Source organism: Rhinatrema bivittatum, chromosome 3, assembly GCF_901001135.1.
Source record: "Rhinatrema bivittatum chromosome 3, aRhiBiv1.1, whole genome shotgun sequence".
NCBI classification, from domain to species: domain Eukaryota; kingdom Metazoa; phylum Chordata; class Amphibia; order Gymnophiona; family Rhinatrematidae; genus Rhinatrema; species Rhinatrema bivittatum.
The window spans coordinates 103507378-103533509 of NC_042617.1; the positions used below are offsets into that span (position 1 = coordinate 103507378).

Sequence of the window (26132 nt, forward strand, 5' to 3'; positions counted from 1 at the left end):
ACGCGCGCCGGTACTTTTGTTCGCGCCACTGGCACCACCGACGCAATTTTGAAACTGCATTGGGATAAAGATAATTTAGGGGCTGATATTCAGCCATGGAGCGGCTAGTTAAGTTAGCCGGACACACCTGTCTGGCTAACTTAACCCAGATATTCAGCGGCACAGCAGCGCCACTAATATACCCGGCTATCTTAAAGTTAACGGGATAAGTATAACTAGCTAATTTTTGCACAGCCCTACGGCATGACCAGAGTAGCCGCATAAGTTAAGTGGCTAACTCCAAATATCGGAGTTAGCTGCATAAATTATGCGGCTAACTCTGCTCCTGGAAACACATCCCACCTGCTTTTAGCCTGCCCCCAATTTATGCGGCTAGAATGTACCCACATAGGGCGATGAATATCGCTGTTTCGCCATTTAGATGGATAACCTTTCAGTTATTCGTTTAAATGGGTTTTGAATTTTGACTTATAACTTTTTATCTGCAGGCTTTGCACCAATTTTCAAAGCAAAAGACCACTCGTACTTTTTCTGTGAAACTAGCTGGTTTTTTTTTTTCCGCATGTAGATTTTTGCTAGACTACTGTGTGCAAAGATTTGAAAATGCAAAATGCGCACACACTTTTTTCTTCTCTGACCTAAATATGCCCCCGGGAATGTCTCTTCTTAGTATGCATAAAAGTCTGCACATTGTACAACATTGGTTAAAACTTTTACCACCTAAATGACTTTGAAAATTTATCCTCATAAAATATGTAGTGCATAATCATGCCCTTCAAAAATGAGGGCAGTAATTTGTATAGTATAAATCCAATCAAACTAAAACAATGAAAAGGGAGCACGTCTACCTAATACCTACACCACATTGTCTCACCCACAGCGTTACTACAGCGTGTGATGCTAAGCAAAGAGCATCCACCAAGTAATGCTACAGCCTTTGGATTACAAACCCTCACCTTCATTTGACGGAAGTGAAGGGCCAGTAATCACTTGTGATGCATAAAGTGCCAAAATGCTAACAATCAGACTTGCAGTAAAACCCATGCACCAACATTGCTTTCCCTTTGCAAAGGTGTTATTCAATTAAACAAATAAATAGAATTCATATACAGCTACTCAAACCATCCTAATATGTTTGGGAAGGGAAGAAATTTGAAGTCTAAGCCTATATTATTTTGCTAGGGTGTATGCCTTGAACTGCATTATTGCTTACTTAAAGCAGTTGGGACTCCTACATTTAAGAACCACTAGAAGGACTAATTTATTTTATTTTGAAATTTTTATAATGCTCTATACCAGGGCACTTTATTACAAATTACCTTACCTAGAGAGCTTACAGCCTAAGTGGGTACCTGCAGCAACAGCACATAATATGCCCAAGGTCAGGAGGAATGTCCTAGCCCATTACTCTTAGCATTAACCAGCTCCTGCTCCTTATCTCGTGCAGTCCCATGTTTTACAATACACTCAGTAGCATGCATAAAATCAGCTTTTGGAAAAGTACAATATGGAACCCATATTCAAATTTCTGTTGGCTTCATTTTTTAAAACTTAAGTTTGCACTTTCTAGTACATGTTGGCTGTGATCAGCCTAAAATTTCAGCCCTCTCCCACTTTAATTATATTTATAATAGTTTGTGGTCTTTTTCTTGTAGTCATCAGCAGCTAATTCATCTTGATGTCCTTCAATTGTCTCCTCAGGGCTGCCTCATTCTCAGTGACGAGTTGAACCACACCTCTCTCATCCTTGGTGCCAGGCTCTCGGGAGCTACCATCCGGGTCTTTAAGCACAACAGTGAGTATGGCTGCTGTCCATGTCCAGTCGACATCTGTGGAAACAAAGTCCCTGTAAACGCTCAACATTTTATTCAGGTCACTGTAGTCTTATTCTCAGTGTTACACAGCTGAAGAATCCTGAACTGTGTGACTATGCCCAAATATGAATGCTCTTAATGCAGAGAGGAGTAGGAGTATGGCAAAGGATCTTGTCTGTGGGTGCATTTTAACTCCAGAGACCTGAATTGGTACTGTACTCATGCCTGGTGGTGTTCTGACCCTTGCCTTTTTGCTGCGATTTCCCAGAATTGAGACTCATTTTAGCATGGTTTCTAATCTTTTCAATGCAGATGGCTGACTCCAGAGCCTGGGCTGCCACAGGTCATGAATTGAAATGCACTGCCAAGTGAGGTTTGTGCAGAAGCTATCCATGTACAGCTGCAGCTGTACATTGTGATCAGTTTCTCAGTCTTACTACAAACTTATAAAATAAGTTTATCGAAGCTTGTTGAAAATAAAACTGCTATGGAACTGTTTACCTTCCCATTCCCTAGGTTTCATGCTTGTGCCTACATTAGGCATGTTCATCAGTGCAAAGTGTCTGTTATCAGTTTATCCATCCATCTCCATCCGTACATGTTACAGTTGTGCAACCACTGTACAAACCTGCCTGAAAATAAGTACACTAGATGTCCACTGAAAGTTGAGGGAATCCCAGGTTTGACTCAGATTGGTCCAGTTTTCAAACCACCTGACCCCTAAACAGGCCCCTATGTTATGCACTGTGAAGATCTTTTCAATTGGTTTTCAACTGATGGAATTTTTTTTTTTTTTTTTAAATAGGCTTAATATTCCTGATTGCATCAAAGTCTAAATTTCATGTCCCCAGGGGAGTCTACTGACAGGTTATTAACTCCTATAGCAGTCTGTTTCAGCCAAAAGGCTAATAAGATCTTATATTTGATCTTAGTCACATTAATGTTTTATTGGTACAGAAGAGAATAATTGGACTTAACATGAGTCAGTAGAGAGAACATTGTCTATCACATTGTACTACTTAGGTTACCAGAGGGAGTATATGCACAAAAATGCAAGTTCAGAAAAAGCCCAGCTATTTCTTTGAGTTCCCCTGTTGGACAGCTCAATTGGGACACCCAGGCTAAATGCAAGATGGAAGGTATCCCAGGTGCCTTGTTTTTATAAAAGATGAGTCTTTTAGACAGCAGATTTTAAACATTAGTTAGTACACACAAAATGTCGCTATTTCTTTAACAAAAACTGGTGAAAACTTATGCATGGTAACATTAATGTGGCATCTTAAATCAAGGCACCATAGAATAAAGTACATTCAGATAATCCCATCTCCAAACAGCTTGCATTCTAAGTGGATGTATGCAGCAGCAGGAGTTTCCCAAGGTCATTGTCAGCAACAAAAAGAGGATATGAACATACAGGATAGACTCAGGAGTAATATAAGGAAATGTTTCAGTACCAAAAGAGTAATAGGTGCATGAAACAGCCTCCCTGTGCAGGTGGTGAAAACGAGGGCAGTATCAGAATTCAAGAAAACATAGGTCAAGCTCAGAGGATCTCTGAGGAAAGTTAAGTGTAAAACACTGATAAGACAGGCAAAGAGAGAATTTGAAATGAAGTTGGCCATAGAGGCAAAAACTCATGATAAAAACTTTTTAAAATATATCCGAAGCAAGAAACCTGTGAGGGAGTCGGTTGGACCATTAGATGGCCGAGGGGTTAAAGGGGCTCTTAGGGAAGATAAGGCCATTGCAAAAAGACTAAATGAACTCTTTGCTTCCGTGTTTACTAATGAGGATGTTGGGGAGATACCAGTTCCAGAGATGGTTTTCGGGGGTGATGAGTCAGACAAACTGAACAAAATCACTGTGAACCTGGAAGATGTAGTAGGCCAGATTGACAAACTAAAGAGTAGCAAATCACCTGGACCAGATGGTATGCATCCTAGGGTACTGAAGGAACTCAAAAATGAAATTTCTGATCTATTAGTTAAAATTTGTAACCTATCATTAAAATCATCCATTGTACCTGAAGAGTGGAGGGTGGCCAGTGTAACCCCAATATTTAAAAAAGGCTCCAGGGGCGATCCGGGTAACTATAGACCAGTGAGCCTGACTTCAGTGCCGGGAAAAATAGTGGAAACTATTCTCAAGATCAAAATCATAGAGCATATAGAAAGACATGGTTTAATGGAATGGAACAGCTCCCCTATGAGGAAAGACTAAAGAGGTTAGGACTTTTCAGCTTGGAGAAGAGACGGCTGAGGGGGGGATATGATAGAGATGTTTAAAATCATGAGAGGTCTAGAACGGGTAGATGTGAATCGGTTATTTACTCTTTTGGATAATAGAAAGACTAGGGGGCACTCCATGAAGTTAGCATGGGGCACATTTAAAACTAATCGGAGAAAGTTCTTTTTTACTCAACGCACAATTAAGCTCTGGAATTTGTTGCCAGAGGATGTGGGTACTGCAGTTAGTATAGCTGTGTTTAAAAAAGGATTGGATAAGTTCTTGGAGGAGAAGTCCATTACCTGCTATTAAGTTCACTTAGAGAATAGCCACTGCCATTAGCAATGGTTAACATGGAATAGACTTAGTTTTTGGGTACTTGCCAGGTTCTTATGGCCTGGATTGGCCACTGTTGGAAACAGGATGCTGGGCTTGATGGACCCTTGGTCTGACCCAGTATGGCATTTTCTTATGTTCTTAATGGAACACATTCAACATGGATTTACCCAAGGGAAATCTTGCCTAACAAATCTGATTCATTTTTTTGAAGGGGTTAATAAACATGTGGATAAAGGTGAACCGGTAGGTGTAGTGTATTTGGATTTTCAGAAGGTGTTTGACAAAGTCCCTCATGAGAGGCTTCTAAGAAAACTAAAAAGTCATGGGATAGGAGGCGATGTCCTTTCGTGGATTACAAACTGGTTAAAAGACAGGAAACAGAGAGTAGGATTAAATGGTCAATTTTCTCAGTGGAAAAGGGTAAACTGTGGAGTGCCTCAGGGATCTGTACTTGGTCCGGTGCTTTTCAATATATATGTATCATATGTATATATGTATCACAATCCACTTGTGATTTAACTACTCTGAATAATTTTGTATCATCCGCAAATTTGATAACGTCACTCGTTGTATTCATTTCCAGATCATATATATTCCTTTCCAGATCAGGTTCTTGTGTATGTATATATATATGATCTGGAAAGGAATACGAGTGAGGTTATCATTGCGGATGATAAATTATTCAGAGTAGTTAAATCACAAGCGGATTGTGATACATTACAGGAGGACCTTGCGAGACTGGAAGATTGGGCATCCAAATGGCAGATGAAATTTAATGTGGAGAAGTGCAAGGTGTTGCATATAGGGAAAAATAACCCTTGCTGTAGTTACACGATGTTAGGTTCCATATTAGGAGCTACCACCCAGGAAAAAGATCTAGGCATCATAGTGGATAATATTTTAAAATCATCGACTCAGTGTGCTGCAGCAGTCAAAAAAGCAAAGAGAATTATTAGGAAGGGAATGGTTAATAAAACAGAAAATGTCATAATGCCTCTATATCGCTCCATGGTGTGTCCGCACCTTGAATTCTGTGTACAATTCTGGTCACCGCATCTCAAAAAAGATATAGTTGCGATGGGGAGGGTACAGAGAAGGGCAACCAAAATGATAAAGGAGATGGAACAGCTCCCCTATGAGGAAAGGCTGAAGAGGTTAGGGCTATTCAGCTTGGAGAAGAGACGGCTGAAGGGGAATATGATAGAGGTCTTTAAGATCATGAGAGGGCTTGAACCGATTCACATCTACTCGTTCTTTACACTTTAAAGTAATAGAAGGACTAGGGGGCATTCCATGAAGTTAGCATTTAAGACTAATCGTAGAATATTTTTTCATTCAATGCACAATAAAGCTCTGGAATTTGTTGCCAGAGGATGTGGTTGGTGCAGTTAGTGTAGATGGGTTAAAAAAAGATTTGGAGAAGTTCTTGGAGAAGTTCATTAACTGCTATTTATCAAGTTTACTTAGGGAATAGCCACTGCTATTAATTGCATCAGTAGCATGGGATCTTCTTAGTGTTTGGGTAATTGCCAGATTCTTGTGGCCTGGTTTGGCCTCTGTTGCAAACAGGATGCTGGGCTTGATGGACCCTTGGTCTGACCCAGCATGGCAATTTCTTATGTTCTTAAGGCTCAACCCTGTCAGCAACACTATTCAATATATACATGCTTCCGCTATGTAAATTACTGACAAATCTAGGAATAACATTCTTCCTTTATGCTGATGACATATAGTTCTACATCCCTCTCTCCAGATCATTTGAAAATACAACTTCGATACTCTCCAACTATATGAAAGCAATGCAACAAGAACTTTTGCAACTTAAACTATCACTAAACCCTAAAAAGACTGAAATTATTTGGCTGATAGTTAAACCACCTGCCCTTAACCTGGGTAATCTTCAAATGATTCCCTGAAATCAAGTACAGGACTTAGTTGTACAGCTGAATGAGAACCTAACAATGAAAATGCACATCAGCAAATTAATCAAGACAAGTTTATGCCAAGCTGGGTATATTACATCGACTGAAGCCATTATTAACTTTTGCGGACTTTGTACAGTATTGCAAACTGTAATCTTCTCAAACCTAGACTACTGTGACTCTTTATTACTAGGACTCCCAGCATGACACTTAAAACCACTACAACTATTGCAAAATGCTGCAGCTAGATGTTTATTAGGATCTAGGAAATATGTTCACATTTACACCCTCGCTGATGTCACTACATTTGCTGCCAGTACAAGCCAGAATCTACTATAAAGTATTAATAATTATATTCAACATCATTCATTCCAATAATACTGGGTTGTTAGTAGTGAATCTACAACCATACAATCCTCAATAAAACCCTAACTGGAAGTCCTATAACACGTATAATTTCGATGTGAGCGATTTTCCAAATCAATTTTTTTTTCCTTCAGAGATTTGAATCTTTTGCTCAAACTTTGCAATTTTGCTTTCATGTGCCAACAGCTCATCCTCATAGAGAGTCTGCTTTCTGCATTATCTATTCGTTGGCCATAACCTGAAATAACAGATTTAAGGTTGTCTATTTGTTCTGATTTGGAGGATAGTTTATCACCCAAAGCGGTTACCCACCACTATTAGCTCTCTGATCATTTTACTCAAGCAGGGCCAAGTCCCAGTTATCTGTGCGTTGGCCATTTTTCCCTCTCCCACATTTACTTTTTCTTTGTCCTTTTTTGCCCCTTTAATGGCATAATTCCTGGCGATTTTTGCATGAAATTGCAATCAACATAAATTTTGTTCCCTCAATTGCTAGATACATTTTTCAGCTGTATGAGAGTTCAGAATGTTCACGATGGAAGAGGATGGCACCTGGAGCTCTGAGAAAAGCATTTTCCCAGTCTCACCATATCCTGTTTCCAACAGTGGCCAATTCAGGTAACAAGTACCTGGCAGGATCCCAAGGGATAGATTCCAAGCTGTTTATTCTAAGAATAAGCAGTGGATTTCTGCAAAACTGCCTTAATGTTTAATGTACTTTTCCTCCAGAAATTTATCCAAACCTTTTTTTAAATGCAGCTTCACTAATAGCTTTCATCACATCCTCTGGCAAAAAAATTCCAGAGTTTAAATACACTAGCAATTTTTCTTCTTGCATAGTAAATGCCAGCTATCTAAGACTTCAGTATACCTTGACCATACTGAGACTACAGTCTTGTGATTGAGGCCGATAAGGTGCAGACATGTTTCCTCAACTGCCAAAGAGTTTTCCCCCACCTCTGAGCAAGTGGATGAGTAGGTCAGTAAGGCTAGGATTGTGGACATGGTCAACATCTTCATGCAGAGGGAGAGAAAACTCTGGCCATAGGAGCAAAGAAACAGCAACATAATTGTTAAAACAACAATGATAATGATATGGAAGATCTTTTTGCTTAGGCTGGAAAATCAGGAGACTATATATAAAAAATGTCCCAATTGGCTGAGCTCATAGCCTGGTGAGCCAATAGAGATGGAATGTTGTTTGTCCTGAAATCAATATAATCGCAGCAAGTTATGCCCATATCCTTTCTCAGCTAGCAATATATAGCTAAGGCCATTTTGCTATTCAGGAGAACCATAGAAAGTGAGGAAACTTCTTGCTGGGGTTCTCCTTCTTTAACAATTGACTCAACAGTAGACAGATTTCTGGTGAATTCCTCCAATTTGTATATCCCGAAGTTTGGGATGATGGCTCACCCATAAGAATCTCATCCAGTCTGATGCAAGGGGTGGTGGTGAAATCTCTTAACTCTTCAATGGGGATGGATGGATGGCTGGGTGTAAAATAGAAACTGAAATTTTAGCTGAGAACTTGGAGGCACAGTGAGCAAAAACGGTAGGAAACATATATCCTAAGGTGAATCAGAAGGTAAGGGAGCATTACCTGTCTACTGCAGGACCCCGATAGGCCCTCCTAGCAGAGTTCAGGTTCAGAGGGGATACCTTTTTGCAAGGCTGGCGTGAACCCAGTGGTCTTGTCCTTGTAGTTTTAATGCTGAAGCAGGACTTGATATGGGCCACAAACTGTTCTTTCTCTGAAACACCTTGAGAAGGACGAAGTCACCAGGCTGGATGCTCAGAATGGCAGAGTTGGTGGGGGTCTTCAGTGCTGCCACACTATTTCATGGTGTTTTTTAAGCTGTTGGTGTAACTCATAAACAAAATGCATGACCAGTTTTTCCTGTGCAAAAGTAATATCCACTGGTAATTTAAGCAAAATGGGAGTGGGCAAAGATCTTCCAATTAACAGTTCATGTGGGTTGAGTCCATGTTTGCGATTTGGCATGTTTCTGATTCTCATCAATGCAAGGGGGAGGGCATCTGGGAGAAATTTTTACATATACATCTTTGTGTATATGTAAAAATTTATTTTTATGTTTCCTTTGTTAACTAAGCTGTTTCATTGTATTCGACTAAGGAATTTTTTCCTGCTTTTTCTGTTTCACTGTAAACCGGCATGATTTGCATTTAATGCAAGAATGTCGGTATATAAAAGTTAAAAATAAATAAATAAAATAAAATCTGGCTTTTTTAAGGAAGTCTCCACAGTTATCTTACCTAGCTTGTTCATCAGGATATCATGTAATCTTTCTGTGAGGCTTGGAAGTTTTGTGGTCTATGTGGGCAGTGATAATGCTAGTTCACTCCTAAAGCTTGGCCCACCTTCTTCACAAACTCTCCTGTAATGTGTGTACCACTATCACTTTCAATGCATTTGGGAATACCAAATCAGGGAATCCTTGCAACAGTTTCTTTGCAGCATCTGTTTTGGCAGTTGGATATACTTCTAACCACCCAGTAATCATGCATACAATAATGTATAGATATTTAATTTGCATGATCTGCAGCATTTCAATAATATCCATTTGCAGTTTCACAAATGGGCCCTGCAGGGCACTTAAATGCAAGGATGCAACTTGTAATCCTTTACCTATGTTATGCACTGCACATGTGCCACATCTTTTTATAATCTGTTCCGCAGTAGGGCCAATATTTGGAACCCACCAATGCTCTTGGACCTCATGGATAATTCCACTTTCGCTTAAATTTTGGTAAGCCAATTAGGCAAGAAGAGGGAGCAATGAGGGCGGGACGATGGGGAGATGGTTGGGACAATCCATACGCCCGATGGAGTGAGGGGTGCACCTGTGAAATTTCCAAGAGGTATGATGCTCCTTCGATTCTTCCTGAAAGGTAAGGAGAGAGGAAAGAGAGACTTGCCTGTAAAGAAAGTAATAGGTTAGTCTCTGGGGAAGAAGCAGCAACAGCCTTAGCAGTTGTCAGCGAGAGCATTTTCCTTCACTTAGACGTATCCTGGAAAAAGTAGACAGCACACTTAATTACACCTGTGAGGGAACACAAGATTATAAAGAGCATGAATAAAAACTGCTCTCTTAATTGGGCTACTAGCGGATGTAAAAAATCCTGGGGAGATATTACTTAAAGTTCACCAATAATGGATGTACGTCCAACAAAATACTCTGGAGGCTTAAGTTGAATGTCTAAAATAAATCTTTACTGAGAAATTCTTAGATGTCAAAATGGCACTTTTATTTTATTTTTTATATACCGACATTCAATCTCAAGCGAGATATCACACCAGTTTACATTCAGGTACTGTAGGTATTTCCCTATCCCCAGAGGGCTTACAATCTAAGTTTGTACCTGAGGCAATGGAGGGTAAAGTGACTTGTCCAAGGTCACAAGGAGCGACAGCAGGACTTGAACCCTGGTCTCCTGGTTCATAGTCCACACCTGGTTCATAACCACTAGGCTATTTCAGGTTCAGTTCCTGATTCAATCAGTTTGAAATCACATTTCTAAATTTTCTTTTTGTACGAGTGTCTCAGTAGCTGGGCCAGGGAAAACACTCACCCACCAGGGTTTAGATAGGTAAGGGTACCAGGTGGTCAGGGTATCCTAAATGGGCAGAAAAATCCCCTTCCAAAATTACTGAGGGCAAAAATACAATATAAGTCTCTGGCACAAACTCATATTTTTTACCTCCTCTCCCTAGGGTGCTGACTCTGGAGAGGGCCTCCAAGTATTAAAAAATTTTCTTATGTTTCTCTTTTTCAGAAGACACCCAGGGCATTTTTTTTTAAACTGCAGACAGGGAACACAGCAGCTCTCTTAGATGTCCCCTCTTAAGGGTAAGAAGGGTGGCAACAAATTCCCTCCGCTCCCAGAAACTTATGGCAAAAACTTTCACAAAAGTAAAAAGTCTGGAATCCTCCTACAGTAAGACACCCCTGATCCATCCACTTTGTGTGAAATGGAGAACAGTAGAATCTTCTCTACCGCCTGATCTAACCTGGCTAGGGACTCCTCGAAAGTTCATGAGCTAGGGGTATTAGGGCTCTCAAAGGAAAAAAAACTTACAGATAAGTCCAAAAAATGTTAAAACAAAGCCCTGGAACTAGCACCAAAAAAAAAGGTACTGTTCCCCTTCCTACTCAGGTAAGGATTCTAAACCCAGAGGCCTACTTCACAGAATAGGGGAACTTACTTCAACATAGAAAAAAGTAATTCCTTCACCTCCAGCTTCTAACCAAAGAATGCCACACTTTGCAATGCTCCAAGCTGCTTTTATATTTGCAGAGGGCAGGCCATTACTGCAACCTTTGTGGAGGAACTGTTTCAAAATGGTGCGCCCCCATCCCCTTCCTTTTACTACTTAGCCTAATCTAACTTAGCTCAAAAGGGTCTAAGAACTAGGGCCATGTAGCGAGGACTTCAAAGGGTCATCATAGTTCTTTCCATTCTTTCCAGAAATATCAAAGTTCACACAATCTACCGCATCAGTAGCTTCCAGCGCAAAGATGGCCTTGCAAGAGGCATCAACCAAAGGTGCAATGGCAGACACAAACCAAAGCCAAGCCCCAATTTTTCACAGTCCCATCCCCTCGGGACATGTCTCCTCCAGTGGAAGGGAGGATTCATCTTTCAACCAAGTGGGGAAAGATTACCAAGCATTAGGAATGAGGATGCAGCTCGCATTTCTCCTGAACCCCTGCTTCTTCCCAGCATCTTCAATCCAGATCTATCTCACGTGACTCAGCTACAACTCTAGTTGGAGCCGTCTCTCCATCAGCGGGCAATAGAACTAGTTCTGGCAAAGGAATGTGGCCAGGGGTTCTACTCCTGCTATTTCCTTATCCTCAAGAAATCGGAGAGCTTGGGGCCTATCCTAGATTTATGAAGATTGAGCAAGAGTTTGATCCTTCACATCATTCTTCCCTCTATTTAGCCGGGGGATTGGATGTGTTCTCTGGACTTGAAGAATGTGCATGCTCAAATCCCCATCCACCCTTTCCACTGGAAATTCCTCAGGTTTATGGTCAACAAGTCTCATTAGTACAAAGTTATTTTATATGGTCTCTCAGAGCTCCGAGAATTTTCATGGTGGCAGTGGCACACCTGCTTGCCAAAGGATTTGTCTTTCCATGTCTGGACTATTGGCTAGTGTTGGGTCCTTTCCAGGACAATTCACCTTCTTCAATCCCTGGGATTATTCATCAATTATCCCAAGTCAAACCTAGTTCCTACTCTAAAGAATCAAATTCATCGGGGCTTGGATAGATTCTCTGGAGGAAACAGCATTCTTTTCATCCAAAAGACTCCCTCCATCTACGAGCATTGACGCCAGACCTGTCCCAACATCTGCAAGCTCTGATTTGAGCAATTCTGGTGGCTCTTGGCCATATGACTGTGGAAATTCATGTGGTTACTTTCACTCATCCCCACATGAGACCTTTTCAATGGAGCCTTTGTTCGCAATGGGACCAGTTAACTCAGCTACTATCACTTTCAGTGATGAAAATCAGCACGATGTGGACATTGGTCAGGTGGTGTAAAAATCCTATAGTTCCAGAAGCAGGATTGCCCCTTTGACCCACACTGTTTCCTCTCGTACCCAGGGAACTTCGCCCACATTCGAATGTCTTCTTCAAATCAATCTGCTAGCGTTGTGAGCTATTCAGCATGTTTTAAGAGTACTTATTTGCCTTCTCCAAGGAATGAGAATTCTGATCTCAGACAACCAGGTAACTGTTCTACATTAGTAAACAAGGAGGCATGGGATGCTGGGCTTTTAGCCAAGAAGCCCAAAGGATCTGGGCATGGGCGATCTGATATGGAGCCTCACTTCAAATGACCTACCTCCCAGGGGTCATAAACAGTCTGTAAGGCCACCTCAGTCGGGTCTTCCTTCCTCACAAATGGGCCCTGGATCAGTCAGTAGCAGACAGTCTATATGATCTCTGAGGTTGTTTGTCTATCAATCTATTTGCTTCAGAGAGCAACTGGAAAGTCAATCAGTTTTGCTTCATTCTTCAAACTGAGTTCAGGCTTGCATGAAATACTTTCCTGATTTCATGGGATACAGATCTACTGCCTTTCTGCCACTTCCATTAGTGGCAAGGACAGTGCAGAAAATGCTCAAAGACCAAGCATGTCTAATTCTCATTGATCCAGCCTTGCCGAGACAAGTGTGGCTCTCTTACCACATCAGGTATCAGTTCAACCTCTGACTCTGCTGGGAACAGATCTATTACTGTTGACGTAGGAAGAAGGTAATCTATTACATCTAAACCTAGCTGCTCTCAATCAAACTGCTTAGATGTTGAGCACTCAGTAGTGTCCTTCCTAGTATTCCCTAAGGTATTTGAGGACACAGTGATTTCAGCTTATAAACTGTCCATTAGAAGAGCTTACTGTTTCGAATGGAGACGTTTTTCTTTGTGGTTCTAGTCAAGTTCTCTGGACTCATTTTTCTGTAGCTCATAAGACTTGCTCCAGAATCCACTATTCTTATCCTCCTCGGGCTTCAGTAAAAGTTCCTCAGTGCTATAGTCATGTATCACCCTCAGGTGGAGGATAAAGTGATCTCTGTTTATCCTTTGAAGTTCATGAAAAGTTTGTGACATACAAAGCCACCAGTTTCAAAACCTTCTGTTCCATGGACCTTAATGTCATCCTAGCATAACTGATTAAACCTCTTTTTGAGGCATTGGAGTCAGCATTTCTAAAGCATAACTGGAAAGTTGTATTTTTTGTGGCTATCACTTCTGCCAGGTGAGTCAGTGAACTTCAGGCATATGTCTCTTCAGTTCTCACACAAGAGTGGCGGTCTGTACCCATCCAAAATTCCTTCCTAAAGTGGTTTCCACTTTTTATCTGACTCAAGCAATCGGATTGCCCACATTATTCCCAAAATCTCATGCACATAAAGGAGAAAAGGCCCTTCATGCTCTGGACTATAAAAAGGTCCAGGCTTAATAATTAAAGAAAACACAACCACATCACCAGGCTTCTCAGCTGTTTGTCTTATGATCCCAACCGACTGGGGATAGCAGTTGTTAAATGTATGATTTCCAACTGGCTAGTAGACTGTATTGCACAGTGCTATGTGCTGGTTGGCCTACAGATCACAGACTCTTATCAAAGCTCATCAAGCCAGAGCTATGGCCACTTCAGTAGCTCACCTGAGAGCTTGTGCACACCTTTACTTCCACTACTGTCTGGACAATCTGTCAATAAACAATAGCAGTTTTGGACAAGCAGTTTTGCACGTCCACTCTCCATGAGGGTGACAAGTTTCTCATTCAGTAGGTGCTCCACTTCGCAACCCTTGGCTTGGGACTCACCACATCATGGCTAATTCAGCCCTGCTTGTCAGTGGATAAAAGCATGTTTGCTTATTGTAAATGGTGTTCTCAGTAGACGGCAGAATGAATTAGCCATACTTTGTATCCACGTGCCTTCCTGGAGAGTCAACTACTTAGCTTAAGGCTAAGCTCTACAAATGGATTGAGGGGCTCACGAGGCAGCATGGGAACTCCTGCACATGCTAGGTAGGGTAAACGCTGTACTGAGCTAGAAAGTAAGGTCTGTTTGTCACCGTCTGATGCTCCCCTCAAGTGTCATGGCTAATTCATCCTGCTGTCTACAGAGAACACACTTTATAGTAAGCAAACATGCTTTTCTTTGGTTCCCTGCACATTATTGTAAACACTAAGGCTACCTTCCCCCTTAGCACAGAACATATGCCAAAATATTTTTGTGCATAAGTTTTCTAATAGACATGAAATTTATTGTGCTCAGAGGATTGGAGTTACACCCCACCCCCCCCCCCTTTCCTGTTCGAATCAATTTTATAGAAGATCCAAATGCATAGTTTGATAATCATGGAACACTTTTCAGCCAAGTTGAAAGAGGGAAAGATAATAGAAATTTTTTCTAAACACTGTAAACCTTTCATCAGTATGCTTATCTCTCTGTTAAGCAGAACCTGGATGTTTCTGAGAGATGAGACCATGGCCGTGTGGATAACTAACTTATAGATAATCTCCATTTACTCCTGCTGCACACCTTTTTAAATTTTCCTCCATGTTAAGATTCCAGTGTAACATCCAGATGCTAGGATAATTGCACACTTCCCTTAGCAGGACTAAGGAATGATGGTAGGGCAGAGGGAAAGAGGACATGGGTTAGAGGGTCTGATGTTTAGACTATTTCAATACTGCTATTTGATGTCCAGTGGGAAGTAGTAACAGATGGTAGATACACATGTTCTGAACTCAGTTTTATGAGCTTTTATATAATTTTGCATATGTATGATTCAAAAGAGGGACCTCTGTAACATAATAGTAAAAACAATACAAACATTTGAAATAAAATTAAAAAACAAAATTGGTAGAGATGGCAGAAACCCAAGAACAGTTATCTTTTAACTCCTGAAATGTATGTAATGCTGAACTGCGATGGCACCTAAATATCACGGAAGGCATTGCCAAGACTGGAGGTGAGCAGAGGAGAGACCCAGAGAAAATGGAAGGCCAAGGAACCAAGGGAAAGGAAAAAAGTTTGGGGATGAAAAATAGAAGATACTCGCTAAAGCCAGGGTCACCATCCAAATAGTAGGGGTAGCGCCATGTCAACAAGGTGGGGTTGTTCGCTGGCCAAGCCAGGTCCACCCAAACCGAGGCATGGTCGGAGACTGTCATCTATTCCCACATCTGAGAGTTTCAAAAACAGGTTAGTGTTAATCAAGATGTAGTCCAGCCGAGATTGCGTGTCTTGTGCACGGGAGATATGAGTAAACTCCTTCGCCGATGGGTGCATTGTGTGCCAAGAATCTACTAAGTGAAGTTCCTGTTCTAAGAATGATACATTCCTACCCCAAGGACCTCTGCCCCGACCACTCACACTGCTCTGGTCTAGCTGGGGGTCTTTGATAGTGTTAAAATCTCTCTCCATTATTATGCTGTAATTGAGATAGGGCACCAATTGAGCGTGGACAGGTTGAAAGAAATCCGAACTTAGGCTGTTGGGGGCATATAAATTGCATAGTACCAATGTGGACTGAAACAGTTCAACTACAAGTATTATGTATCTGCCCTTTGAATCTTTAACTTCACTTTTAATAAGGATGGGCAATCATTTATTTATCAAGATGGCTACTCCAGCAGACTTGGTGGAGGCTAATGCATACTGAACCCACCCAATTACGACACAATTTCCTGTGCTCCAAGTCAGTTAAATGCGTTTCTTGAAGGAATACCAGATCAGCCGATTTCTTTTTAAGGAGGGTAAGGCTTTTTGGCCTCTTAATTGGGGAACTAATTCCACATATATTCCAAGAAATTAAACACACCTTCTGATTAACCATCAATCATATATTCTAGAAAACTGACTTGAATTAGGAAAAGTAATAGCTGGACAGGGACCCTCCCAGCTAAGGTCCCCCTCCCTTCTCCCCCCACCTCTAGGGGCCAAGAAACACACAGGTAAGTCACTATATCACTCTCGTCACAACATATTGACCAAGTGTAAACAGCAATAAACCCGAACCCTGCTCACCTCCCTTCCCCTCCCCCGCCGAAGATATAATCTCATCCCACTAGTTATCGGAGAACACTACTGAGCAAACGGCTGCCGCCCCCCCACCCCCCACCACACACACAAAAAGGTCATCCATCGTACAAATATAAGTCACAACTTACGCATTTAGTGTTTGAGCTTGAACAATATTTGAACTGTTGCAAACGGAGCACAAAGGTGCAGCCCTTTTATAAGTGAACCGACGGAGCGCACTGTTAGCTGGCATTTGGATGCGCGTTTGGACGCACTAGCTTTACCCCTTATTCAGTAAGGGGTAATAGCGCATCCAAAAGGTGCGTCCAACCCCCCCGAACCTAATAGCGCCCGCAACATTCAAATGCCCGCAACATTCAAATGCATGTTGATTGCCCTATTAGGTATTCCCGCGCGATTCAGTAAGTAAAATGTGCAGCCAAGCCGCACATTTTACTTTCAGAAATTAGCGCCTACCCAAAGGTAGGCGCTAATTTCTCCGGGCACCGGGAAAGTGCACAGAAAAGCAGTAAAAACTGCTTTTCTTTGCACCCTCCGACTTAATATCATGGCAATATTATGTCGGAGGTCCCGAAAGTTTAAAAAGTGAAAAAAAAAATTTGAAATAGGCTCGCGGGTTGAAAACCGGATGCTCAATTTTGCCGGTGGCTGGTTTCCGAACCCGTGGCTGTCAGCGAGCTCGAGAACCGACGCCAGCAAAATTGAGCGTCGGCTGTCAAACCTGCTGACAGCCGCCACTCCTGTCCGAAAAGAGGCGCTAGGGACGCGCTAGTGTCCCTAGCGCCTCTTTTTACCGCCGGGCCTAATTTAAATATATTTACTGAATCGCGCACACAGGAGAGTGGCCTGTGCACACGCCGGGAGAGCAGGCGCTCGCCCACTCTCCCGCGTTTGTTACTGTTTCGTCCCGCATGTGAGTAGCGGAATTAAACACACGTATAGAACAAAAAGGGCAGTGAAATAAGCCGCTGAAAGCCCTGGCCGCATTGCGTACAGAAAAACCTCCACCTTAGAACCGCAATCATTACAGCGGCCATCTTTGCAGAGGGTCCTACACCTTTTCTTTCCGCGCTCCAGGCCATTCAAGAATTCCCTGGCAAGTTAGGTTGGGTAGCCTCCAAGGTCTTTAGAAATTCATGGGCTTCTGCTGGGCTGTTAAGCCACCGAATTCCATCCGAGGTAGGCACCCGAAGACGCGCTGGATACAGAAGTGCTGCTCTCACGTTCATCGCATATAACTTGATGCAGAACGGCGCTATCGCCTAATGCTGTGTTAAGCCAGCTGAGAAATCTTGAAAAACTAGTATTTTACAATTCTCAAATTCCAGCACCTTACCTGAGCGCACCGCTCTGAGGATCGCATTTTTGTGTCTTCCGGGGCCGACTCTGCCCCCATTTAGTGATTGCGTGCGATCGCTTTTGAAAATGACCCCCTTAGTTTGCTGAGCCTCCTATATGCTATCAGTCACTGGGATTAAATGTTTGTGATCTGTAGCACTGTCCCTCTTGAAAGTGACGACTCTCTGGGATCTAGTGCTCAGTCAGTCCATATGACTAATTGCAGTTTGGAGGATCGTGCAGGGAGTAGCACACCACGTTTATTTAAAGGCACGTACTCTCTTACTCTGCCTCTGGATATTTTTTCCATTTTCTCAAAAATTCCTCTTTTGGGGTTGATTTGGGTACTTCTGAAGTTATACAAATAAAGTTAACAAAATTTGATGATTTCAACCTGTTTTCACAACCTGCTAGCTTATTGATAATAGTAAGCTTTCTGCTCGCCTGTGATTTCATTTATTTCTGTTCTCTTATTTATTTTATTTATTTACCAGGTTTTCTAGACCGTTGTTTAGTAAAAACTTTCACAATGGTTTACATAATTAAGAATAAATACATGTTTGAATATAAAATACATTTTAAAAATACATAAAGTAAAACATGTTATACAGTAAAACAAATAAAATTGAAATAAAATATAGGTAAGAACAGTATTAGAGAATAAGATTAGTAAAATGCCTTAATCAGCAGAGCTATAAGCCCTCTTGAATAACCAGGTTTTCAAATTTCTTTTGAAAGTTTTAAAATCCGCTTGCATTCTTAATTCAGGTGGCAACTCATTCCAATGCTTTGGGCCTGCTAATGAAATTGCTCTCTCTCGCACTAAAGTTAATCTAGCTGAGGTAATAGATGGTACCGTCATAAGGCCTTTATTTGTGGATCTCAGGTTTCTTTGAGGGGGTGTGTAATCGCATTGTTGCTTTCATCCAGTCATTTTGATCACCAAAAATTACTTTATGTAGGATGCATAACGTTTTAAAAAGAATGCGTGAATCAATTGGAAGCCAATGTAGGGCCATTAGGCTCGGTGTTATATGCTCATTTTTCTTTTTCCCCCATTAATATTCTTGCAGCAGCATTTTGTAAAAGTTGTAATGGCCGGGTTGTTGACGCGGGTAGGCCCCAAGAGCAGGGCGTTGCAGTAATCAGTACTTGCGAAGATTGACTGCTGTATCATTCTGAAATCGCTTTGACTTATATTATTCATACCCAGAAATCTGACCAGTGATTTTGTAAATCACCCATCGGAAAACAGAATTTCTGACTCCCTAAAATACAGCTTCAATTTTTAATAACTCGGAAGGCTAGAAGTTGGTCTGAGGGAGGTGACTGAAAATAGTGTTAATTGTGTCAGTATTTAGCCTTTCATGGGCTGGTTTGGCAGGGCAGAAGACAGTTATAATGTCTTTGGTGGCTTCACTTTTTTTTTTTTTTTAATTTGAGCTGTTTTTTGAGAACCACAGATATTTCCCAAATCTCCCTTTTATAATGGTTGTTGCTCAGCAACAACCCAGATGATTCCAGATATTCTCTCTTGAGTCCAAAACTATAAGGGTTGCATTGAGCATTACAATGTTCATTGAGGTGTGATATGTTATATAACAAGTCAGAAGTTCAACTAAAGAATTCAAGATATTTGGTGCAGAGATAAGGAACTTACTATGATTGCCATCTAGTGGAATATGAGGGGAGGTTTTCTGCAGTGCCTTCTTGCAGTCCTATCTCAGCAATCCAGGTGAAGGTGAATGTTTTCCATGTTGTGGTTTGATATGGTGCTATATGTTCAGAAGTCCAACCCTACATTTATTAGCTGTAAACATTTTGTGCACAACAAAATTCACAAGACAGGCGTTGCTTACATCTGGCTCTGAAAAATAGTCCTCAATTTTGGAGACTCTCCTGTGACCAGCAACTTGCTGAGCCATGGTGCATGGCCCCTGGCATCATGACCATTGCTATAATGACCCCATTAGGGGTTTACAGGAATTTCTGACTTCAACATTTCTTTAAACTTTAAGGCATCCAAGGATTTCCTGGCTGGTGTGCTAATGACTGAGGCCCAGCAAAGTGAGGTTAGCAGGAAAAGTGCTGGGGACTTCTTATCTTTGGAACATTGTCCTATAGGCAATGCCTTGGCACTTTTCCTCTTCAGGCTTAAAAAAAAATGCTTTAAAATGTCTTTGCTTTTTACAATACTATACATATTACTAAATGCCAGGTTATTTTGGTGAAAATAAGGTATTGGGCCTTGGTGTTTTAACTAATCCCCATTTATAACATTGTTTTAATGGGACACTTGACTTTGACTTGGAGGTCTATATTCAGACATAGTCTGAATAGCAAAGTTAGCCAGATAAACTTGTCCAACTATCTTTCGGGGCTTAGTCAACAGTGCAGCTACACTATTGAATATAGCCAGCTATCTTAAATAGTTAGCCAGCTAACTATAGCCAGTTAACTTCAGGACAGCTCTTTGACTGAACTAGATTTAGCCAACTAAGTCATCCGGCTGAATCTAAATATTGGCTGTTAGCTGGTTAATTTAGCCGGCTAACTCAACTCCTCCCAGTTATACCCGGGCTGCCCCTAACATATCCAACTAAATTCTAGCTCCCTAACTTATTAGCTGGCTAGAATTTAACCGGATAAGGCTGACTATAGCTGGATAAGCCTTTTAGACGTATAACTATTATGTTATCCATCTAAAGGGCTTTTGAATACAGATGTTAAAACGCAGTTTTCAGGAACTAATTGTCTAAGGACTTCCTAGGAACATGATGGCAGAAAAAGACTGTATGGCCTATCTAGACTGCCATCCCCACAACTAATTTAGGTTTACGGTTCCCATCACTCCCTCAGAAATCCCTTGTGTTTATCCCATGATTTTTTGAATTCAGATACTGTTTTTATCTCCACCACCTCCACTGGGAGGCTGTTCTATATATCCACCACCCTCTCTGAAAAGAAATTATTTCTTAAGATTATTCTCGTCTACATCCTTTCACCTTCATCCTAAGACTCCTTATTCAAGAGACTCTCCTCCTGTGCATAGAAACCTTGGAGATATTTAAAGGTCTGTATCTTATCTCCCCTATATCGACTTTCCTCTAGGGTATACATAGTTACATATTTGTTTGTCTCCATATGCTTTAGCACAAAGAACACTGGTCACTTTAGTAGCCACCCTCTGAGCTGAGTCCAACCAGTTTATATCTTTTGAAGGTGCAGTCTCAGAATTGTATACAGTATTGCAAATGAGGCCTCAACAGGGACTTATACAGGGGCAATGTCATCTCAATTTTTCTGTCATTTCCTCTTCCTGTGCAGTCAAGCATCTTTCTGTCTTTTGCTGTCGCTTTATCTACCTGTTTGGCCACCTTAAGATTGTCAGATACAATGACCCCCAGATCTCTTGCTTTTTCCATCATTGCTCTCTGCTTCAACAGCAGTGGGAAAGGGGGAAATTGGATTCATTCAGCAACCGAGGGCCCTGACTTTTACAGTCTGGGGAAACAAGTATGGGAATAATTTGCTGATGCCCTTAACCAATAAGATTGATTCTTTGATGCAACTCAAACATTGCTTTCTGCTTCAGTGGCAAGGCATAACAGGGAATTGGATTCAAAAGCAATCAACGAGGACTAGTGTGGGAAAATAAGCACAGGGATAACGGGGAATTGGATTCCAACAGCAACCAACGAAAGCCCTGACTTTTATGATTTGGGAAACATATAAGCATGGGGTAACCTACACGGCACAGCACAAACTACCATAAGCTTACTGGGCAGACTGGATGGACCATTTGGTCTTTTTCTGCCGTCATTTCTGTTTCTATGTTACTGAATCTGTCCCTTGGGTTTTTACAGCCTAAATACATAATTTTGCATTTTTCAGCATTAAATCTTAGCTGCCAGACCCTAAACCATTCCTTGAGCTTCACTAAAGCCTGCCTTATATTTTCCACACCTTTCTGGCTGTCTACCATTTTGCAGCGTTTTCTATCATTGGCAAAAAGACAAACCTTTCCTGCACTGCCTCCATAACATGCACATTTTCTCTCATGTATATTCATTGTGGATATCCTGAAAGCCCAACTGGCTGGGGGGTCCCCAGGATGGGGTTGGGAACCATTGTTCTAAACCAATCGATCACTCAAGGGAGCTCAATTTATTTATAAGTCACCTATGCAGAACAGTGTCAAAGGCCTTACTGAAATCCAAGAACTCTACATCTAGTGCTTTCCTTTGGTCCAGCTTTCAGATCACCCAAAGAAATTGGTCAGATTTGTCTAACAAGATCTACCTCTGGTAAAACCATGCTACCTCTGGTAAACAGAAACTGCATGGTCCTTTATTTTAGCAGCGAGTCCATTCATTTGCATATCAGAAGTTAGACTAATCAGCATGTCATTTCCAGCCTCCTCATTCCACTTTTGTGAATAGGGACCACATCCACCTGTCTTCAGTTCTCTGGAACTACTCCCAACTCTAAAGAAACCTCTCTAAATCCCCTTAATACCCTCTGATCTATCCCATCTGGCCCCATCGCATTATCTACTTTGTTTAGTTAGCTCCTCACACACTTTTCTGAAAATTTACTGAGGTTTACCTTATTTCCAATCTTATTTGTGTTCATTTTATGTGGTCCTGTACTTGGCCCTTCCAGGGAAAATCCCCAAGTAGTTGAGTGAAGGCTCATAGTGCCAGAATCCCAGCCCTGGAACTGGGATTGAGCTGGAAGAAATAAAAAAAAAAAGATGTCCAAAAACCATCTTTTTTCCTTGCCTTTTTCCACCCTTCTGATCGAGTTGTGCTTTATGCATAGAGACCTCATTTATAGAGGGCTCTGCATATTCAGGAGTAGCTGATGGCATAGAGAATGGGCTTAATCTCCCTAAATGTCCATGAAATTTGAACCATGCTTCCTCATTTGTCTAAACAAATGGGAACAAGAACACATGTACAATTTGTATGCTCCAACATCTGTTTTGTCTGGTGTTACATGTGACCTGCTAGCTCTAGGGGTATGGTGTGTGGTATTGGCCATTGATTCTTAGCTGATGTATGGTCCACCTGTTTTATGTTGTGTAATTGATAAGGATTAGCTTTATACATAGGCACAGCAATCACCGTTTTATGATTGAGATCTTAAATTTCACCTTTGCAGGACTGGGGATCTTGCTATGGCCATTTACTTCCTCATGGCTCTTCCTGCAGGCCTACCCTGATGCCAATCAAACCTAAACTCTCCTGCTCCCTCCCTACCGAGTCTTGCTATATCACCCTCCTACAATGATGTATCTCAAGAATATGTTGATTATGTAATTTATTGAAATGTTATGACTTGTTAATACTGTTATTACAGTTCTTATGTACTTTATCTCACTCGCTCCTACTTCTATTATTCACGCTCCTTACGCGCTTGCTTTCACCTGGCCCCCTCTCTCCCTTTCCTTCGCTGCTCCCCTTCCCGCTCCCTGTTATTTGTAATTTCCTTTTCTTTTCTCTATGAGTTGATTGTGAACTAGTATGATGTGACCTACGAATATCGGTATATTAAAAGTTCATAAATAAATAAAATTTCTCTTCTGACCTGAGGAAAGAAGTATTAGCGCCCAAAAACTAATCAAGAGATGTATTAAATTGGTTCAATAAAAAGGTATCACCATGTGTGCATATAAATAAATATTGATATATATTTGTTAACATTTATTTCCGACTTCAAGGTATATTAATTTCACCACCTAGGCTTGTGCTCTGGTAAGCCCATTTGAACAGGAGAATTTCCGAATCAAAGATGAGATTTAGAACTGCAATTGTGTTCTCCATAGCTATTGCTAGATATCTTGGAAGGAAAGAGCATCAGGGCTCTGTCAGAGAAAGAGGAGGAGGAGGATCTTGTGTAGCAACATTGTAAAACCCTTCTCCAAAATATCTAAGAAACCTGGAGATATGTTATTTTATTTATTTAATTCTTTTATATACCGACCTTCATGATATGGATCATATCAGATCGGTTTACAAGGAACCTAGGGGATTAACATACATTAACAACTGATTAACAAGAGGACTTTAACTGGGAGCAAAGTTACATTTAACAAGGTGTAGCAAAACTTGGAATATGGAAAGGACACAAGGAAGAGGGAGGGAATAACCATTGGGTAAATAGAAATTAGCTACATGTCTAGCGAGGAACGTTAAATTGAAAGGCTCCTAAATTCGAACCGATTATAGGAGAGCTTGGTGGAATAGCCACGTTTTAAGTTTTTTCTGAAAAGTTTGTAAGCAGGGTTCCAATGTTCCATGCGCTATGGCCTTTGTAATAGAGAAAAATGTTTCAGTCAAATTATTGATTTGAAAGAGCATTACGCTATGGCTGACAAATATGCAAGGAAGTTCTTTTAATTCCGTAACAAACTCCGAACAAACTTGGGGTTAGAAGAAAAACTTTTCACATGCACCTGGCTATTAGTTATGCCTTTTAACACAACAAAACCCTTTAACCTGTGTAGTGCTTGTGTATGGTGTCAGACTGACAGCACCAGAACCTATTATCCAGAAAAAGGCACAGCATAGACCATTACAGCTCATTTGTCCCAGCCCTGCCTCACCTCTGGGGAATGAGGGCAGGTCATTCATTTTTTTTTCTCCTGTAGCCTCGCTGCTGAGGTTACCAGCCAGGATGGGAGTTGGACCATCAGTGCTTCTCTCATAGGCCCCCCCAAGAGTTTTCCCAATTACTAATATTCTAGAGTAGTGATGACATAAAATGGCAGTGAGGAGGTTCCATATCTGTCAATCTTCTTAGCTGCCCAGTATCCAAAGGGGATATTTATTTTATCCAGAGAGACTTGTGCAAGTACCACTTTTATTTTATTTTTTTTAACAGTCTTTAAAATAAAAATGAACATGCCTGATTGTCTATGGATGAAATAACATAAAATATCTGAGAGGCGTATTAATGTGAAGTACATTCCCCCAACTCTCTTCATTGAAGAATGAATTTAAGGTGCCTCTTCATTTATCTCCTGCCAGTTTGACCAGCATCTTTCACTGATGGTTGTATGAAGTAATGAATGTAATTTAACTTTTCAAAAGGCAATTTTTCAAAGAAATTTCCCCACTTTAAAAATTGCCCTGGGCCCTCAGCACTGGAAAATATTTTAAATCCCTGTGCCTGATTTTTCCGGTACTCTGCACCTGCACAAGGAAAAGCCTTCTTGGCACCCACTGGCCAATGAATTTTCAAAGGAAACTCCGTGGGAAGTTTACCTTCAGAGAGTCACTTGCAGCCCCATGGATACCAAATATGAAGTACCCGTGGGGCTGCAAGTTTAATTTAGTTTATTGCACTTATTATATCATTTTTCCAAACAAATAAAAGTGGTTTATGATAAAAACAAAATTCTCAACAATAAAAAGTACAAAAAGTATGATCACATAAAGCAACCATAATGCAACATAAAATCAGATAAACCTACAAACAGAAAAAAATCAATAACAATTTTAACACAGGTTCATACTGTAAAATCAACTAATCTTAAAAGCCTGTTTGAATAATCGTTTTAATTTCTTTCCTGAACTTGCTGTAATTCTCTTCAAAAGGAACAAAACTTGGAAGTGCATTCCACAATAAAAGTACTTAATAGGAAGAAGAATGATGAGTGGACTCTAACCTAATTTTAGAAGATGGAGGACGCTTAAGTTGCTGCTGAGATCAGAGATCTCAGTGGGGCATACAGGGCCAACAAATCTGCCAAGTATTGTGGTTGACCAGTATGTAAATCTTTGAAAACAAGGCACAAGATATTAAACTTCTTCCTAAAACAGGTGTAGATTTCCTGGTTTCCCTTGACAAAGTCTGTAAAAATAATTAAATCAAACAGTCCATCTCATAGCAGTCAAACCACTTCCCTTTTATTTAATACATGTGTACACAGAGGCTTGATGTCACAAAACGTTCAGGAAGCAATGCCTGGCTGCGCAGATACAATTCAGATCTAAATACACTTTCTCACTTCTGCTTTTTTACATATAAGCTAAAGCATTGATAATTATCCTATAAAATGTCAGTTTCTATGCTCTCTAATTATCTTTATGTATTTCTAGAAAAAGAGGAACTGCGTCATCACGCTGGTAGGCTAAGACAAAGTAGAATTGCAGTACTTTACTTATTAATATCCATTAATCACAGGTGCAGCTAAACTTTTATGTAATCCTAACAGTCTTTTAAGTAGTAAACAACTACTGGTTAGAACTGGTTATTCCTTACTTATTTCTATGTGCTTGCTGCATTGCCCCCTTGTCACATGTCCAGCCTTTAGCAGTTTCTGCACTATTTAATTTTATAAATGAAAGAGGAACTTAAAGCCTTATTTCTAACTGTGTAGTTCTGGCCTTGTCAGCCTCAATGCATCAATACAATTGGGATCTTAATCATAGATTCCCTCTAGACCCAACACAAGAAGCCATTGAAGTTTTTCCAGTTCTGGGATAACATGATTGAATTTTCTTAAACCGTAAATCAATTT

The 26132-nt window shown here is 40.8% G+C and overlaps 1 protein-coding gene across 1 annotated transcript in view; it reads left to right on the plus strand.

The window, feature by feature from the left end:
* The window catches only part of LOC115086984 (serine palmitoyltransferase 3-like), a 254044-nt gene that overhangs the window by 159703 nt on the left and 68209 nt on the right, over nt 1-26132 (plus strand). Inside the window, exon 6 of the mRNA XM_029593553.1 lies at nt 1702-1795. Coding sequence (XP_029449413.1) covers nt 1702-1795 — 94 coding nt within the window. The remainder of the gene's footprint in view (nt 1-1701; nt 1796-26132) is intronic.